This window comes from Suillus discolor (assembly GCF_016758755.1).
Source record: "Suillus discolor strain FC423 chromosome Unknown F5147scaffold_5, whole genome shotgun sequence".
NCBI classification, from domain to species: Eukaryota; Fungi; Basidiomycota; class Agaricomycetes; order Boletales; family Suillaceae; genus Suillus; species Suillus discolor.
This window is the reverse complement of record NW_024541252.1, coordinates 1184522-1201529: the sequence shown is the minus strand read 5'-3', so window position 1 is coordinate 1201529 and position 17008 is coordinate 1184522. Positions and strand designations below refer to the sequence as shown.

Here is a 17008-nt window from a genome sequence, read left to right as displayed (position 1 = left end):
GATGTTACCTACTAAGTGACGGCTTCCTCACTTCACCATAGTCAGATTGCCGCATCGCAAGCGAGTTTAGTGTCGGTTTCAATGATCGTGAAGTGTACCTTACAGATGACTTGGGCGATTGGGAGAGTCGTGTTCTCTCTTCTTAAACTTCGCAATGGAATCATGCCGTGAAAGGATTCATGAAGTTACGTCCACGACTGATGGTCCAGTCTCCCATGTGGCCAACTACATCTTCGGTCTTATCTTATGACCAGTATCCATCTGGAATAAACGCCTATTAGCGGTCTAACACCTGAAGCATAACCTAGTCTCTGGGCTAACTTGTGCGAACAGTACGACCTAAAGCTTGGTGATTAACTTCGAAGTTGGGAGACGTTCAATTCCGAGTCGAAGGGCTGAGCCAACCTGTTCTACTACTTGAATGCGGGGACCTACTATTCCAGAAATTTAAACCCTTTTTTTAATTGTCCCTTACTGCACACTGGGAGATTCCGAGTCTGTTCCGATTCAGACGCTTACAGTTCCTTGGCAGGTTCTTGTATGTAAGCCACCACCGTTATACACTGTCGGTTATCTCGGGTTAAATCCTGCAAAGCCAGTGCCCTGACAGGATTTAGGGTTCATTGAGCCGCTGCACATCCTTTTTGAGCTACCGACCAGCTTGTTCATGAGAGTCTTCTCGAACTGACGAAGCTTCAACTGATCAGCTCTTCTATGAAACCCTCACCGTTGCCGAGGGCCTGAGGCGAAAGGTTCTGATGGGCCGAGGTCGATGTTAAGAACTCGTGTTGAGCTTCCATGCACAGGTCGATCACAAAGTGGAGTTGCCAGAATAAATAGAGGTATTACGTAGCTTCAGGGTCGAGTAGCGCACGCAGTCGGCCAATAAAAATCGTTTATCGTTTATTTCATTGAGACCTTCAAGCAACACTGAGCTGTGGCGAGAAAAGTAGGCTCCTTCGGCCCGAGCAGTAGGCACTCACCAGCCAGAAAGATGAGAGAGAAGCCCAGTAATTCTGGCGCACAGATTCATGATCAGTGCATATGTTATCAGTAGGAAAGCTGCAAATCAAGTGTGGGCTCAATTCATAGGTTGAACAAAGAACTGACGCTCAGAGCGTCACGTCGAGTCTGACGTCTGGCCCAGGCCTGAGAAACGGTAGTAGTCAATTTCCTCCGGTGAGCACAAGATAATTGCAAGGTCACTTCACCTCGTTTGAAATATTCATTGTTGCTATTCACATGAAAGGAATTCTCCGCGTTCGGGACTATCACATCGCCGGAGGGTGAGTGGGATCTATGACTAACTGACGCAGTCACTGATTGATGATCTCCCTCATGAAATCAGCGCGGGTGACAATATTTAGTCACATCGCTGGGACATTGCAACATTATTATCCTCTCATCAACGGCTTCTCGCGAAGGCTCACCGTCGAGATGTAATCATGGCGCATGTTTTGTGGCATGATTCTGTGGTTGCCAACTGGGGGTAGTTATTTTTGCGGTACCACCCTTTATTCGGGCGGCGCAAACCATACTGTCTCGTACTTCTCAAGAATAAATCGCTGCAAATTTGAAACCTTAAGTACGTGACGCAGCTTGATCGATTGACAACGGGGTTCTTGTCCCCTCCGCATGTTATGTCAAAGCTATTTTCGTTAATCATACAACTTTTCTGCCACATCCGGGAAACTTACTGCCATGTTTGCCGTTAACGCCCCCAGTGGGGCACCCTTAAGTTATATTAGCCAACGCTAGCCAGCCTCCAATTGGTATACTTCACCTGCTTTGATCTATAATCAGATCACTATAGTATTGTATTATCCTGCACCCATAATTTGATCGCCCACACTCCACGCCCACCAAGTGCGTTTTGAACGCTGCCCATCGTCATCTTGAGCTGGCAGCATGACAAGTCCACGTGATCCCGATCCTCCACAGGCAATACCACCGAGCCAAAGCACAGAAGACATTTTTCAGACGATCATGAAGGTCAGAAAAAGTTGGAAAACTCTGAAGGGTAAATCCGAGCCTGTATGGCCACCTTGTCTCGAAGCCACGATGCTGAAAGGTGCGGATTGTATTCACAACCTAATTAATAGGTCACGTGACTCCGAGCCAGGCCTTCAAGAATATGGATCCGCTCACTACTCCCGGGACTCGGAAGCACATGTATTAAGTCGATTCCCTCAACGCAATCAGTTCATCTCAGATTACATCTACCGCAAGACGGGAAAGCACAGATCATCAAAACAAATAGGCAGTCGTCTACAACAGTTTAAGGACACAGTCGAGGGTCGGGAACGTAAGTATCCGGGTCCGCTGTCCTGTGCACGGCGTAACTAGAATTTACTGTTTTGGCAGTGATCGATTCGCTTACCCTGCAATATTATGGTGCGCGGAGTGAAGTCGACTTGTCCCGGAGGTTTTCTCCTCATAGCCAGGATGAATCCAACCCTTCTCCTTCCTCTATATATTCCAACCTTTCGACGTCAACCAGCGCCGACTCATCCACTTGCTCATCTGAATCCAAAGACTCATCTATGTCTTCTGGACAATACATGTCATCGTCTCAACGAAACCACCTTCCTCAGGACATGCGTACCCCAGTATACATTGACATTTTGCCAGAGTCTAGTTCATTCTCATCAAGTTCCCATGCACCATTTTCCTCTCCATATCACTTGCCCCCTCAAGGTGTCGCTTCACACCCCTCCTCAGACACACCACGTCCCATAAGGGACATTGATTCCACTGTTACCTTCGTCTCCCCCTCAGCCGTCATTGGCAAGTCATCCTACATAGTGTTATTGGATGGCGCACCCATCCACAGCGAGGACACGAAACTCGAATGCGTCGGACCATATTTTACCGGTTTCTCTGGTGATGGTCCATTGCTGTACAGCACACCTCTAGTTCCCAAGTACTGGGAGACCCTGTGCAAATCTCCAGGTCCGTATTTTCTGAACTTGATGTGTAACAGGCGTTCAATTGATTTGTCGCCAAAGATCCTACCCTATACACCATCATTCAGGATGTATACCGTATTCTGGACCCAGGAACTCCCGCAAGATCCTCAGGTCGCCCACGCCCAGTCCCTATCTTCTCTGCTACATACCACTTCCGATATCCCGTCTCTGTACAGACACCCACATCTTCCATGTCACCACATGTCGCATATCAAACCAATTCACAACTCCTCGCACACACTACTCATGCTTCTCCCGATTTAATGGATCCCATGCATCTACTCTCTTCTCAAAATTATCCTGTGACCCAAAATTTCTCGGACCAAGGAATCTTTCAGTCACACGAATACAGCACGCAAAACAGGCTGGACGAACCATTCATATTGGATGGTAGCCTTGATAACTTCTGCCTAGATGATTTCGTAAACAATACTCATAACTCGCCTGACACGACACACAATGACACGATGGCACAGTCTTCGTCAAGCTTCCCGAGCGACATCCGCAATTATGTGAGTAATCTACCCAATGGGGGTGACCTCCTGCTTACATCTCCATCAGATTGTGTAGAACAGTAGTGCACAGATGATCATATTATATTGGCATGTATTGTATGGTTGCGGAGTCACGGCCTTCTAGTATGGCTAGGTACTTTTTTGTTCACTTTTTGTCCTTTGACATTCGTCCCTTGCTAGCTGCAGTAGATAACTCATTGCGCAATTATTGTTATGATGGTCATCTGGTGTGATGTAGGTTCGTATTATGAGCATTACAGACGCCGACGGCGGGTCATCGACTCGGAGCCTGTACTAACCATTCTCGTTCCTCTTCTGATCGATGTCGCGATTCCATAGTGATCCCTCCATTGTGAGGAACGCTAAAGTTCCAAGTCGGGTGCGTGATATCTTGTAAGCCCATCTAACCGCTGCGGCGGAAACCAATGATTTTACGCTGCGCGTTTAGTAAATGAAACAAAGGCACGATGAAGCATTTTGCAGGACAATTTTCAAATTGCTTAGAAGTGTGATTACTTCTCGTCTCGCTTTCAGCAAATAAACTTTGCATTCCACAGCGGCCTCGATCAGTCCAAGATACTGCTCTTTACTAGCGAGATGAATTATATCCTCGCCACATTGATATCAGGGCGAGGGTCAGTCAACTGATTGGTGCCCTTGGAATTCCTTGGCCAATTTAGTCCTTCCTTATGACCGCCTTTTGTGCCAGTAGACGTACTGCTTATCAGCATTAAAGACACGACCTTCTTGACGTCTTCCTTGGCTCTAGTAGCACTTGCTGTTGCAGCGATGGAACTAGAAGTCAGCTGAATATGACAATATCGTGGTGTCGGCTCCTTGGCGCAACTATTCTTGTAATAGCATTTTCTACAGAATGCGAGGAACTGAAAAGGCATTCCGGGGCCCAATGTCGAGGGAAATTAAAGTATGCGCACGAGGACCGATGCTTGTACATGGCCTGTAAAATGGGAAACACGAGGTGACGGACGTTAGATATCCTGTGTATTTTAGACCGTCGTCTTCTCAAGTAATAAGTGGATGGCTAGATAACGTAGAATAGATTAGTACCAGCTTTGAAAATATGTGCGGAAGAAACCGTAAAAAGACTGCAACACATGGAAGAAAAATGTGAATTTTGTCGGTAAGAAGCTGATGGATGGATAATTTACTACTCCAGGGAACGACAGAGAATAGATGGCTTTCCTTGATAACGAAGATACGAGAATGTTAACAGCCACACTAGTTGCTGGAGTCGAGCAAGCTCAACTTCATCGTATCGAGACCCAGCCGACGACCGGTGAGCTTTTGTCATGTCCAGTCACGGTTACTTCCTGATCCACGTTGCAATCATTACCCCGTAGCACGTATTGTGGAGAGTCAGAACGATCGTGTTCCACTATCTCAACTCGGGCCACCACCAGTCACAGTTATGCGAGACTGCGCAGTCTGCTAAAAATTTGAACAGAAAAATTCATCAGGGAGCTCATGGATTGGAACGTAGACGTTCCTGTGTATTGGGAGAGGTCGGACCACGGCAGTGACTATTACCGTACCGAAATTGAGTCAGGCGGGGACCTGAGCTGCAGATTAGTCAGCGGATACTTAGCTCTGGCGTTAAGTAGTGGCCTAGAACAGATACAAATCATATGTTTTGCAAATTGAACGGCATCGAGGCTCAAGCTCAAGCGCTCAACGTTGCAACTTCCTTCCTTCATTGGTCTTTTTGTGAGTCTATTCCACAGTATTTGAACGGATAGTCACCCAGTATACGATTGGATGCGCGGCATAATACAGGAAAAGTCTCTCAAGGTGATGATCTCTTGACATTCTGAGACGGCGTTAACCTAATCGATATCGCGATCAGGGAAGCAATAAGTAATAGGCATGCACGGCTCTCGATACCAAGATCTGGACCCTTCTACACTGGACACGCTGACTATTCGGATGTGGCTAGTATATCGAAGAGTAGCCGAGCCGTGCTTCTGGACCTTAATGATAAGTTGTTGTGACTATCTCATTTATGTGCATCCATACCACGGAGTCACCGTATCAGTGGCTTCGTACCTTGTATCTCTGGCGGACGTAATATGGGGCCCATCGGTGAGGCCTGGGGGCTGGTGATGAACGGAAATATTTTTGGGTGAGCTCCATTTGCACTCGTCCAAATAAATGTAAACAGACACGTCGCGTCTGCCTCATATGGGCGAGGCTGGCATAGGGCGTGACATGGGTGAGGGTTACCCGGGTACCCACCCGGGTGCCACCCACGGATGGAACGTGGGTCGGGTGATATGGGTGGTGGGTGGTACAGGTGGCTCACCCGCACGGGTACGGGTCGGAGGGCTTGCTAAAGTTGGGTATCCACGGGTACCCACGGGTGGTCTAGTACCCCAATGAGAGGTATGAACCGGCGCCAAGTGACAAATTAGTTTCAGATGAATATTGTACCCTCCCTACTTGCACTTATCCGATGTCAAAATCAAGCTCGCTGAGGTACTATAACCGTGGTATGAAGGTTCTGAACAGGTACTAAGCAGTGCTGTATGACCATAAACTATTTTCAGACGGATTTTAATTTTTAGTCCTTATCCGAGTCAGAGCCTGTCAACATGACGCCAACCGACATCTATTCGAGATGTTTAAATTCGATGTGTGCTGCCCTGGTGGCCTGGTCCCTCTCTCCGAGTCTCTCGTCATCAGTTAATTAAACCTCAATCCTCCATGTCGAGGAGCAGTATCAACTCAGCTTCGAGCGCATCTTTGGCACCTAACTCGCCAGCAACAAATACACGCCGTTGCGCGGTCAATAAATGCCCATTCAACTCAGTAGCGGATCCTCTCTATATCGAAAGGGTAAAGCTCTTTCAAGGCACAGGTTGCCGTTGGATCTTGGTTCAATACACCCCTTATGCCCGATCTCAGCATCGCTACAAAAATCATGCGAAAGAAAATGGGAAAGGAGAAGGGAGAAGGGAAGGGAAAAGAGGATCCCTCACGCCGCGACACAATTGATGTTGACTCTGATTGATTTTTTACATATATTTCATACATATGTTCTCATATGTACTACAGTACAGTTCTACATAACATATACTAGTTCACCCGCGGGTGACCCATACCACCTGCAGGTCCACCCATGGATCCACCCGCACCCGTGATACTCTTACCCGTACGGGTGCGGGTAGGCCTCTGAAGTTCCATCTACCCGCGGATTGGGTACGGGTGCCACCCGGGTCCACCCATGTCACGCCCTAGGCTGGCACCCAGTCTACGCACTTCACACTGCCACCAATACTAATTATTGCATCCCATTGATTTTTATTCTAAGCTGTACATAGTGTGTCATACCGCCACCGATAAATTTCATTAAGGTTTGCACATACAATGTCCCCCCTGTTCAATTATTTGACTCAATTCCCAGATTCCTGCCACACTACCACCTTCGGACAGTTATACTGGCCCATCGCTGCCACCAGGATGTCTATATTGACCGCATCCGTACATCATGATTACCATGACATGTATTCCTCCGACCCACCCGAACCTAAACTCCCCAATCAATCGCATGTGACACTGCAGACCTCGAGCAATATTAGTCCCTACAGACTGCAAATTTGTCTGTGCTCACCATCTCGAGTCTTGTATGACGCGGATCAATTCACATGAGTCTCACATGTTCAGAATCTGTGTACAGATAAATAAATTATCAATCCGACATTGGCAGGTCAATAAAACTGACACTTCAACCTTCCACATACTGGCCTGTGCGTACAGTCAAGTTTGGGAGGAAACCAAAGTGACTGGCCAAATAATAAAAACTTCAAGAAAACAACGTACTTTTTGAGTTGTTCATATCTTCATCTCAACCTTTTCGGCACAACTTTCATTCAAAACAATTAGACTCGCCTGCATAGACAGAGCAATTCATACATTCACTAGTTTGTGTAATATACCATGCTGTTGAAGATATCATATATCATTCCGCTGCAAACCCAGAGGCAGTCGACCCCAAAACATGCGCTCGCAACGCGACGAACTTACTTCCGCTCCCCAAGAATCATTTCCATAGTCTCTTCCACAGCCCACGCCCCAATCCGCGCCCAGCGTGCATCCTCTCTTCTCAAACACCTGGTAATCTCCTCCGCTCCAACCTTGACACTCTTGCCTCGCATCCCCTTCGCACGCATGATCTTTCGCACAGGTGCAGCAAGCAATGCCGGCGTCACAGAAACATAAGCCTCATCTTCCTCATACATCGGTGGATCAGAGAGATAGGCATCTTCTTCAGACATGACGAACTTGGACGAAGAAGCCCCAGTAGAAGAAAACATCGTGTTATTGGCGGTTGAAAACACTGAGCTGTTCGCACTTGAGCAATTAGCAGTGTTGTTCGCAGTCTTCCACAACCCGCTTGTGTCGCCAGACCCAGGAGGACGCGAACCGGAGACAGCAACGGGCGTCAGTGGTTGGTCCCAGAGCACGATGCTACCCTCTTCATATAACTTTAACACCGCCCACGAAAATAGGCGCTTCATCTTCACACGCGGCACATCTGTGGGCTTGGTCCTCGTTCGTGAATGAGCAAGGGCTTTCGATAAGGGCCCATGGGTATTGTTCGAGGAGGTCTTCTGTGTCTGCATAGCCTTGTCTTTTTCTGCATCCCTCTCTGCTTGGGCGCGTCGCTTCCTCTCGGTATGAACCACCCGGCAAGCGAGAAGTGCGAGTTCTGGAACGCGGCGTAGGTGCGAGAGCGTGAATGCAGGGCGATCGGGAGCACTATCATTCAGAGTAGATGCGCGTGGCGTCATGTTATCCGTTGTATACACCGTTCGTGCCTTGGGAGTTTGGTCCAATGGAACGCGCGGGCGCTTAGTCGGCGTCGAGAACAAATTATCATCTGCGTCCCAATGAAGGGCCACAACAGCATGATCCATGTAATGCTTGAGGTACAGTCGAAACGTGTTCTCAGTCAAGTCCCGCGCATGTAATCGGGAAGGGTGACGAAGTTTCGGTGGATCCTGAAAAATAAAGGGTTGGGTGGTGGTTGTATACAATGCAGAATACTCACTGTAGATCCATGTTTAATTGGACTGGATGGGGCGGAGGTTGTACTATCCGTAAGTGGTGAGGATGGGGCATGATCGTGTGCTGGACGCTTCAAGGGCGTGCGGGGCACGGGGATACCCGTCCCCGATGCCGACGTGGATGCCGCAGCTGGCTCTTCCGAACCAGTCTCACATGAAGCAACGGCAAGAGGCACTGGTATCTCAAACGGTTTCGGCACGGAATATCTCGACTTGTGAAGCTCCGCAACGGTTTTCCAGTGTTTCCATTGGTCATTAGTCGACTGGCAGGGTTCTTCAAGTTCATTCCCATGTTGCGTTCGTGAAGAGCAACCGTGAGGACACGCTCAGTTTACAGTGAAAGATAAGTAGCGCAGCACTTACCAATAGATTCGACTACTATTTGTCTTGTATCGTAGAACCGAGAAACTTTGCCGATTACTTGTACTGGGTAGCCGATAGCAGTGACAGGAGTGGGTGGTGCAGGAGGAATAAGTGACGCCGCCTCCCATTTTGAGTTCTGAACCGAGCGACTTGCATCAGCATTCGTTGGAGCTTTCGGTGGCAAAGGATGACGAAGCACGCAGTCTATGACAGCCGTAGAATCGTCGACTATTGAACAACCTCGGTAACTACTCGAAAGCTTAGCCACAAAAACTGTTCACTCACTAGTGTACAACGTCCGTTTCTCGTAGTCCTGAATTCCAACCACTATGCCAACAATGATCACTTTTCGACAGGGGATGTGTCCCAGCCAGTAAAAGTCGGCATCTGAATCCATGGTTGGTTAGGCAGGTATTGCGGTTAAGCAAGCGAGACAGACCTTTGGTGTTGCTTTCCTTCATCGAGAGGGCGTCTCTAATGAAGCATGGAGCAGTCGCTTCCTTGGTGAATGTCCACTTCCAGATGTCCTGTGCGGATGGAGATGTGCTGGAAGAACTCATGTCGTTGGACTTGAAGTTGTCCGCAATCTCGACATTCGCAGTCACTGAATGAGTCGTGTATCGGACTTCGAAGCTTCAAAGCTTCAAAGCTTCAAAGCTAATGATAGGGTCGTGAGTCGTGACACCACTGACGCGTAACTGACATGTCCATTGTCCACGTGATGTCCAGTGACCTTACTGAGAGTTACTGATTATTTAGCGACTACGTGTCTCTACAGTACATAGCTACATATTTACGCAACTTGCTAAAACCATACAACGAAGACAAGGTCAAGTGGCCAGAATATTTCTGTGCCAATCTTGATTGCGACTTCTCAGAACTTGCCAATCCAATGTATCGAGGGCTATACTATCGTCAACCAAGACGAACCTCTGAGCACGGTCCGACCTCCAAAGCTCAAGATGCATCCGTGTAACGAGCAGGGCATGTACCGTGACCTGTAGGCTTTGATACCATCCTATTGAGCGTCTCATTCCCCAACACCGACATACGACGTACTTTGAAGCCATATCACCGTACACAGACTGTCATGCCGACTGGTAAGCACAGGAAGCATAAAGGCTAGCTGTGAGAGATGCGCACGTACAGGAAGAAGCGCTATGGTCAGGATGACAAGAAGCGAAAAGACTGGCCAAATAGCTTCAGCAGCAAGCACGAATTGCCGAGGCTGTTTTACCACGTACAGAGTCCGCAGATGAAATAGAATATGTTGTGCTGAATGAGAATATTGAGCAAGTGATTGTCGTTTGTAAGACTTCTGTAATGTTTGATGGAGCGGTATAGTGTAAAAGACAAAATTTCTGTGAGGAAACTGGTCAAACCTGATAATTTTTTTTCCATTCAACGCTCACTCACCAATTTCAGCGACTACTAGTAAAACATAGGCTACAACAATGATGCGACTTTCGCCGACATTATAACAGCTAGTGATGTGAGGGATTGGAGGTTCGGATACTTCAAGTTGTAAATGCATCGATTGGTATCACTCTTTGGCAGCGACGGGAACACATACTTGTCACTGAGTTGCCAAAGCTATTCAAGATATAGATGACTGGGATCAAAATTGCCTGTGAAATAACTGACATCTCAAGAGGGACGCTCGGGAGAGATCTAAGCGTACGAAGAAGGAACCCAAGAGAATGATCAATATCCTTCTGCTTCTTCCCCAGATGGCGTACGTTCTCAAAATGAACATCCCTACAGGTATTATGTTTCATCGTGAAAATAGTGCAGAATAAGGATCAAAACCTACATTCCGCAGCTACCAATGTGATTCCCTGAAGCCCTGTAAATAAATGAGATATTTGTCAATCTTGGAGGCTTGTAAGGCACTGACATGAGTTTATCTGGAAGTATGTCTGACATTGCTATTTGGCACGTCAGACATCGTACAACACACTCTGGAGAAAGCACCTCACACTCAATGGCAAGGCAGGTTGCAATACCTCTACAACACTTTCAATCATGCAAACAGTAATACGAACTGGGGCTCACGGTAGGTATCTGCAGCTAACAGCACAAATGGCAGATAGCGACACACCAGATACAGTATCTTGACCTTCCCCCGCGTGGACTTGCGAAGATAGGCCAGCTTCGAAACCATTGGGCTCAGAATCGCGAAGATAGCAATAATCAGAGATAGTGCACCTCATCGTCGAATGTGATGATATAGTCATAGACCTTTGTAGATGTCAATCGAGAGGTATAGAGAAACTCCGGTAACAACACGAACCCAGATCACAGTTGTAGACACTGAGTTAATTTCAGATAGGCTGATACCAGTTGACAAGAGTTTCTCTCACCATAAGCGTACTAAGAAAATTCGGAGTCGGCATCTGTGAGGTCACTATTTGCATGACTCACATTTAGATTCAAAAGAGAGCGCCCTATCACGAAGTCGGTTGGTTCATAGAGAATCATGGGGTTGGAGGAAGGATGTCAAATGGTATACCACTCCTCTTGCCATCTACCATCTATAAGAAGCCGATAAATTCAGGCACAGATATTCGACGGCAGTGTCGGAGCAGCCAATAAATGAGCTCCAAGGGTGTGCGCAAGTGATGAGCACTGAGGCGGCAGCATTACTTGCACTGGCGCGGTAGCAGGCTGCAAGGACACAGATGTCACACAGTTACACTGGGACTCGCTCATCGTCCAAGCTCATATTGAACGCAAATCATGGAATGGAAGACATTGGCTAGGGGGTGCTGAGTAGGAATCTAGGTAAATTGAGTATGCGTAGACGCGCGGCAGTACATATCTTGCGGCTATGTCGCCGGGCTGATCGGAAATATTATCGATTCTTCGCCAATCAGATGACTCCAAGAACACGAGTTCCCGAAGAGAGATAGTAGGAGATCCCCGTGCGCCGTGCGGAAGCACGCCTTGATCAACGTCACTGACCAGTGACTAATACTGAGTAAGTATCAGGTTTCCTATGGACATTCATGCCCGGCCTGGGTTGTGATCGTGGGAACTATAGAAGGATCTCCTACTAAATATAGCTATCTTATACTGGCATAGACTACAACGATGAGCCACTGACAGTGACAAGATTGCGACGTCGCGCGGACTCAGACGAGCTTGTAGCATGACCCCCAAGTTACGGGTAAATTCTTACTATTACTAGTAGGTAATCACACTAAGCTCTGGCGACCCTGATTGATGTGTCAACCACCTACATATATATAGACGGCCCTTTATGTATACGAAGGAGGATAGTCGTTCCTCCGAATAGCGTCGGTGGTCTTCAAGTTTCATCAAGTTCTCACTCCTGACAAGTGACTTTTTATTCATACCTGTAGTGATTGAATCTCAGTCACTTTTGACCCAGCTTGCGTGCTGGATAATCATAATACTAGCGGTTGGCACGCGGGCCGCCAGGTGATGGATTCACTTTTAAGGCTGTGCGTACTCCGATCAAACCAACGGAGATGATACATTCTTACCTCGGAATCCCCACTCATCAGTTTAGTTTAAAGACTGTCACTCGTTCCTTTTTGATTTCCGGAAATCGTGTGATTACAGTCTCACCAACTAGTGCTGCGGTAGCCAGAACGACGCAGGGAGACAATGAATGCTATCAATAATAATCAGTCACCGTAAGCCCAACACTCCACAGCGGATGTCCGTCAACTTACCTAACTTTTAGATAGCCAATGTTCATCGACGCGTCCAGGAAAGAACGTTGGCAACATTCACACGGAAATGCCATGAATTGATGCAAACCGCAGCAGACCTGGCTCACCTCCCGCGAGTCGTGAGTATACAAAATGAGAAATGGATATACCTTGTATTGACTTGGAGGTTCCTGCAGGGTTCAAAGTTTTATTATCACGGCCCGCTTGTCGTTGCCCGATTCACCTCAGTAATACGAACCGGATCAGCGGTGACCCGCGCCTGGATATTTTTTCATCTCACTTTTCTGGAGTTCAATTTTTAGCTTTTACGAGCTCTCGCACAGGTTTGTTGTCATCACCAAAATAAATTCAATCGATTGGATTCGAAGAATGTTTTTGTACCTGGAAACTCCTGGATACCGCAGCATTATCATGATCATCATTCACCAATTGGAATAGCTGACGAGATATCATAGCAGTGGCTCTGTAGTTTGGCAACCGGTGAGTCGGTGACCTTCATGGCGCGACAGTGGGAATGTGGAACATAGTTGGTGTATAGCATTAGCAGTCTTGTCATGCAAGCGAACTGAAAAAGGCCTTCCGGTCCGGCAGACACCACTATGATACACGAGCTCCTCTCCTACAATATACTCCTATGACAATCAAGTGGCATTATTTTCCAAAGAATTTATGCGTTCGACCTCAAAAGGGTGTCCTCTCCCTGGTTGGGCCAAAACATCTCCTCAAGTTCCACAGCTCTCTCCCAAATACTCTCCATCGCACGTACAGCTGAGTGTGAATGCCCATGGTGACGTCTAGCAAAGTGCTTGTTTGCCAGAGCCTCCACCTTCTGGACAAATTCCTCGAACTCCGGTCTCGTCCAGTTGTTTGTTAGTTGGCGAATCGCATTTGCAGTATAGTCTTCTGAGTCACTTTGGGGAGGGAACAGGGATTTTACATACTTCCATGCATCGAGGTATACCTACAGAGCCTGTGTCAAGTAGCGTAATATGTCGATTGCGAGGCATACACACCTGTTCCATTGCCCACAGAAACACGAGTCCCTCTTCCAACGAACCAACAGAAGCCACCCTTGCCATCTCAGCTGTGTAATCTCGTGTGGCCTTCCGTTCTTTCCAACCATCGATATCCAATTTCCACTCCGTTGCGACCCCTTCAAAGAATGCAACCTCGCGAATAATCCCCTCCAAGCATATCGTCAGCAGGGCGAGAGTCTCTCTGTTCAATTCCTCCTCAACAGCAGGTCCATCGAAGGGAATTTTTGATATGAGCAGACCAATAAAGTGTGGGTATGCGTGTGCCGCATAAATGCGATCCTGACAGAGCCAAAACGCAAGACGGGCTGGAGATAGGGTCAGCGTACCAGCAGCTGTAAGAAATTCGTGCCGAGTGGCTGCGTTGTAGCATGGCCTCAAGTTAGCTTGGTCTTTCAGATGTTGCGTGATATGACTATGCATGTTTGACGACTAGTACTGAGTACTGAGTGGTGGAAATGAGTGGTAGTAATGCGCGCATACTATATGTCGTCACACGTCTTATCTTATCTTATCTAGTGGTCATTATCTAGTTCCTCACTTCCCTGGCAACTCGACTTCCCAGACGCGCACACATCCATCGGCGCCAGCGCTCAAAACACGTCCTGTCTTTTTACCATCGGTGACATGTGCGTCACCGAGCCAAATGACACAGTTAACGCCCCCTGGACCCGCCCCCTTAATGAGAACACGTTTCGATATGTTTTCCAAACTCCAGACGTAGAGGTTGGTGTCAAGAGATCCCGAAACAACATGGGTCGGAGACAGGGCTGGAAAGAATTCCAAGGAAGATATGCGCGCAGTGTGCCAGTCCCAGCGAGTCGGAATAGGCTGGTGGTTCATGACATCATTTCAGTGTACCCGGTGTAGTGATTAGCAAAACTTACCTCGCCACTCTGTGAGTGATATAACGCGATCTTTCCGGCAGACTGTAGATGAGATGTCGGTAACGGGAACCTGAATCAGAACTGGTGCTTGAATACTCACATTTCCTTGCACTATCAATACTCCATCATTTGAGACCGCCAGCGCAGTTATCGTGCCTTCGCTTTCTGGAAGTACTAGTTTCTCCGTCAACGTATTACCATTCCAAGTATAGACGTGTACGCGTTTGTCCTTGAGCACGATAAACTGAAAATATCAAAGTTTATAGAATGGAGATGCTCACCTCCCCACCGACTGCAACCACAAGTCCCCCAGCGCCCACTGCGCTTGGTGCATATGATGGTTTCAGCTCGAAAACCCTTTGATTGTTACGGATTGCTTCTACCGAGGTGATGCCAGCGACAAATACGGTCTCGTCTGATGTCACTGCAACGGACTTGGGCTGCGACAATGAAGGGATGGACGCAGGTCTATCACACCCATTTCAATAAAACAACGACGCGGAATTGCAAAAAACAGACGTGTATGTGGATCCCTCAATCTCTCTGATGTGGTCATCATAACCTGCGGTGAATACCTTCCCAGAGCTTGCAGTCGCCATGCCAGATACAAGACTTGTGTGTAACGTGCCCCCTACCAGCTGAACGGCATCTGAAGGTAATGTCGAGTCCACGTTGTATGATAACACTCGCCCGTCAGCCGACCCAGCGAAGAATGTATTCGAAGACGTTGACGAGGCTGCGGTAATTGCTTTTTGTGGAGCCTGTACGAAGAGTGTCAAGTAAAGCACCATGAACTCAGGAAGGGTTGCATACTTGAAGGATACGCGTTGGCTTATCTCCCGTGCGCAGGTCAAAGACATTCAAATCACCAGACATAGAGAGTGACACAAGGTCACTGATACCACTCCAGACACCGCCGACTTGCTGATTGGGTACGCCACTGCCAACAGTCCAAGCCTGCAACGACTTATGGGACTCGATATCCCCTGGATATGACCAGTTCAGTCAAGTTAGTAAAGCGCAGTACGTTTGAGCGCGCACATAATCTAACAGTGCAATCTAGAGAAGTCGTAAAGAATGACTTGCTATCTGGGCTCCAAGAGCAGGACATCTAGTAGAGACAATGTCAGTCTCTCAACTCGAACCACGCTTCCGTCACAACTCACAATGGTTCCTTTGTGCGGGCTGTCCGTAAACTCTGTGACCGTCTCACCAGTCTTCCCATCATAAAGGAAGACTTTCGAGTCTGAGCCCACACTGGCGAAGTGGTCACCTGAGGGTCCAAATTGAACATCTTGCACGAATTTGGTGTGTGTTCTGATGGTCTTCACATATTTTATAGTCAAACACTCATACCCTAAAGAAGTTTCAGACCTTATCGTATTTGAAAGGAACGCCTGCAGGATGCCAAGGATTCAGTGTTCGTTCGATGAACTTGAATGCTATTTACCTTGATGAAAGACGATGGAATTATCATCGGAGGCGGTAGCCGCCCTAAAGGGGCGCTGATACCTAATAGAAACAGCATTGATTACCTACCCGAGATGAGCTTGTTAGTTCACACAAATGGTGACGACGAACCTTTGAGTGTCCACTGATTTGACCCGTCGAAGAGCCGGAATCGGCAAGAAAGGCATGACCAAATCTTCAAAATCACTGTCAGTTTCTGTCCGCTCTACATAGACACTTTGCGTACTTCTCTCTGCCATCGCCAACCGCAATTATCCGCTTGCTTTCGCCATCCCAAGCCAGGTCGTTGCTACCGATTGCGAACAGTGTCACTCAGATAAACTCTCGATGAGCAGAGCATACCACTTACACTTTCCCGGAGATAACTTTGTATTCTCCTTTCACAGTTTGATCCTCGCCTATGGTATCCCATATCTTGACTGTAGGATCAGATTTGATCAGCGACAGCGACTTTATCACATAGAACACTGTAATAGATGCGCACCTGTTCCAGTGATGTCTGCAGATGCGCAGTAGAAGCCAGATGGTGAGAAACGTGCAACAGTCGTATTGTATGCGTGACCAGAGAAAGTCGTTGATAGGGCGGCATTCTAGGTGGACCAGCATTGAATAAATAATAAAAACGAGTATCAAGATCGATCCTCACTTTAAGGTCACGGATCTAGAGGTGGATAGCCCATGAGTGAACAGCATGAGGGTGTATGATGGGCGACGACGCACGATCACAGTTTTGCCATTGGTATAGACAACCTTATCTTTACTAGCTGAGATTTTTGTCGATGTTCCACGTACGGTATTGGGAGAGCAAGGATATAAAGCGATTCGCTTGGATGACATTGCGGGGATCACTGAAACTTAGCAAGTGTGGTTGACAAGGTCAGATGTGTAGACTGATCAAAAGTCTGGGCTGCGGATACGGTCGTGTCAGGGGAAAGACAGATTAGGAAACAAGCAAACCGTCGGTCGACGACCAGTGACTAGTCTT

The 17008-nt window shown here is 47.6% G+C and overlaps 5 protein-coding genes across 5 annotated transcripts; 1 reads left to right on the top strand and 4 right to left on the bottom strand.

Annotated features, from left to right (window-relative positions):
* Nucleotides 1-1908: 1908 nt before the first annotated feature.
* F5147DRAFT_833617 (uncharacterized protein) lies at nt 1909-3707 on the top strand (the record flags this gene model as incomplete). The annotated part of the gene is made up of 5 exons (XM_041443875.1): nt 1909-2071; nt 2123-2305; nt 2365-2952; nt 3009-3481; nt 3531-3707. 5 exons carry the CDS (start codon nt 1909-1911, stop codon nt 3537-3539), a joined length of 1416 nt encoding a protein of 471 aa, XP_041298254.1. The 3' UTR covers nt 3540-3707.
* Nucleotides 3708-7388: 3681 nt separating this feature from the next.
* On the bottom strand, nt 7389-9632 carry F5147DRAFT_672531 (uncharacterized protein). Its single transcript, XM_041435682.1, has 5 exons — nt 9371-9632; nt 9217-9318; nt 8932-9159; nt 8553-8842; nt 7389-8502 (listed from the first exon to the last, which is right to left on the bottom strand). Exons 1-5 carry the CDS (start codon nt 9489-9491, stop codon nt 7522-7524), a joined length of 1722 nt encoding a protein of 573 aa, XP_041298253.1. The 5' UTR covers nt 9492-9632; the 3' UTR covers nt 7389-7521.
* Nucleotides 9633-9665: 33 nt separating this feature from the next.
* On the bottom strand, nt 9666-11244 carry F5147DRAFT_672510 (uncharacterized protein). The gene is made up of 13 exons (XM_041435681.1): nt 11225-11244; nt 11140-11172; nt 11033-11083; nt 10911-10975; nt 10829-10859; nt 10745-10777; nt 10613-10689; nt 10505-10559; nt 10348-10446; nt 10176-10292; nt 10079-10119; nt 9991-10016; nt 9666-9936 (listed from the first exon to the last, which is right to left on the bottom strand). The coding sequence occupies exons 4-13, from the start codon at nt 10956-10958 to the stop codon at nt 9762-9764; spliced, it is 702 nt and encodes a 233-aa protein (XP_041298252.1). The 5' UTR covers nt 10959-10975; nt 11033-11083; nt 11140-11172; nt 11225-11244; the 3' UTR covers nt 9666-9761.
* A 1564-nt stretch (nt 11245-12808) lies between these two features.
* Nucleotides 12809-14191, bottom strand: F5147DRAFT_309312 (heme oxygenase-like protein). The gene is made up of 2 exons (XM_041429153.1): nt 13646-14191; nt 12809-13593 (listed from the first exon to the last, which is right to left on the bottom strand). The coding sequence occupies exons 1-2, from the start codon at nt 14087-14089 to the stop codon at nt 13300-13302; spliced, it is 738 nt and encodes a 245-aa protein (XP_041298251.1). The 5' UTR covers nt 14090-14191; the 3' UTR covers nt 12809-13299.
* F5147DRAFT_672484 (WD40-repeat-containing domain protein) lies at nt 14113-16996 on the bottom strand. Its single transcript, XM_041435680.1, has 16 exons — nt 16744-16996; nt 16670-16684; nt 16508-16613; nt 16373-16442; nt 16250-16312; nt 16135-16198; nt 16004-16088; nt 15928-15950; nt 15720-15878; nt 15595-15664; nt 15367-15539; nt 15073-15314; nt 14835-15021; nt 14654-14782; nt 14554-14595; nt 14113-14497 (listed from the first exon to the last, which is right to left on the bottom strand). Exons 1-16 carry the CDS (start codon nt 16858-16860, stop codon nt 14204-14206), a joined length of 1839 nt encoding a protein of 612 aa, XP_041298250.1. The 5' UTR covers nt 16861-16996; the 3' UTR covers nt 14113-14203.
* Nucleotides 16997-17008: the final 12 nt, after the last annotated feature.

What these genes read in the sequence shown, in the direction of transcription:
- F5147DRAFT_672531 (XM_041435682.1), bottom strand. Translation starts at nt 9,491, where the DNA reads ATGAGTTCTTCCAGCACATCTCCATCCGCACAGGACATCTGGAAGTGG. An exon ending in GAAGGAAAGCAACACCAAAG is followed by an intron (nt 9,319 to 9,370) that starts GTCTGTCTCGCT and finishes CCATGGATTCAG; the next exon opens with ATGCCGACTTTTACTGGCTG. An exon ending in GAAACGGACGTTGTACACTA is followed by an intron (nt 9,160 to 9,216) that starts GTGAGTGAACAG and finishes GTTGTTCAATAG; the next exon opens with TCGACGATTCTACGGCTGTC.
- F5147DRAFT_672510 (XM_041435681.1), bottom strand. Translation starts at nt 10,958, where the DNA reads ATGATTGAAAGTGTTGTAGAGGTATTGCAACCTGCCTTGCCATTGAGT. An exon ending in ATACTTCCAGATAAACTCAT is followed by an intron (nt 10,778 to 10,828) that starts GTCAGTGCCTTA and finishes ATTTATTTACAG; the next exon opens with GGCTTCAGGGAATCACATTG. An exon ending in TACGGTGATATGGCTTCAAA is followed by an intron (nt 9,937 to 9,990) that starts GTACGTCGTATG and finishes ATGGTATCAAAG; the next exon opens with CCTACAGGTCACGGTACATG.
- F5147DRAFT_309312 (XM_041429153.1), bottom strand. Translation starts at nt 14,089, where the DNA reads ATGCATAGTCATATCACGCAACATCTGAAAGACCAAGCTAACTTGAGG. An exon ending in TTCTGTGGGCAATGGAACAG is followed by an intron (nt 13,594 to 13,645) that starts GTGTGTATGCCT and finishes CAGGCTCTGTAG; the next exon opens with GTATACCTCGATGCATGGAA.
- F5147DRAFT_672484 (XM_041435680.1), bottom strand. Translation starts at nt 16,860, where the DNA reads ATGTCATCCAAGCGAATCGCTTTATATCCTTGCTCTCCCAATACCGTA. An exon ending in TTCCATCGTCTTTCATCAAG is followed by an intron (nt 15,951 to 16,003) that starts GTAAATAGCATT and finishes GGCATCCTGCAG; the next exon opens with GCGTTCCTTTCAAATACGAT. An exon ending in TTCCTTTCAAATACGATAAG is followed by an intron (nt 15,879 to 15,927) that starts GTCTGAAACTTC and finishes AAATATGTGAAG; the next exon opens with ACCATCAGAACACACACCAA.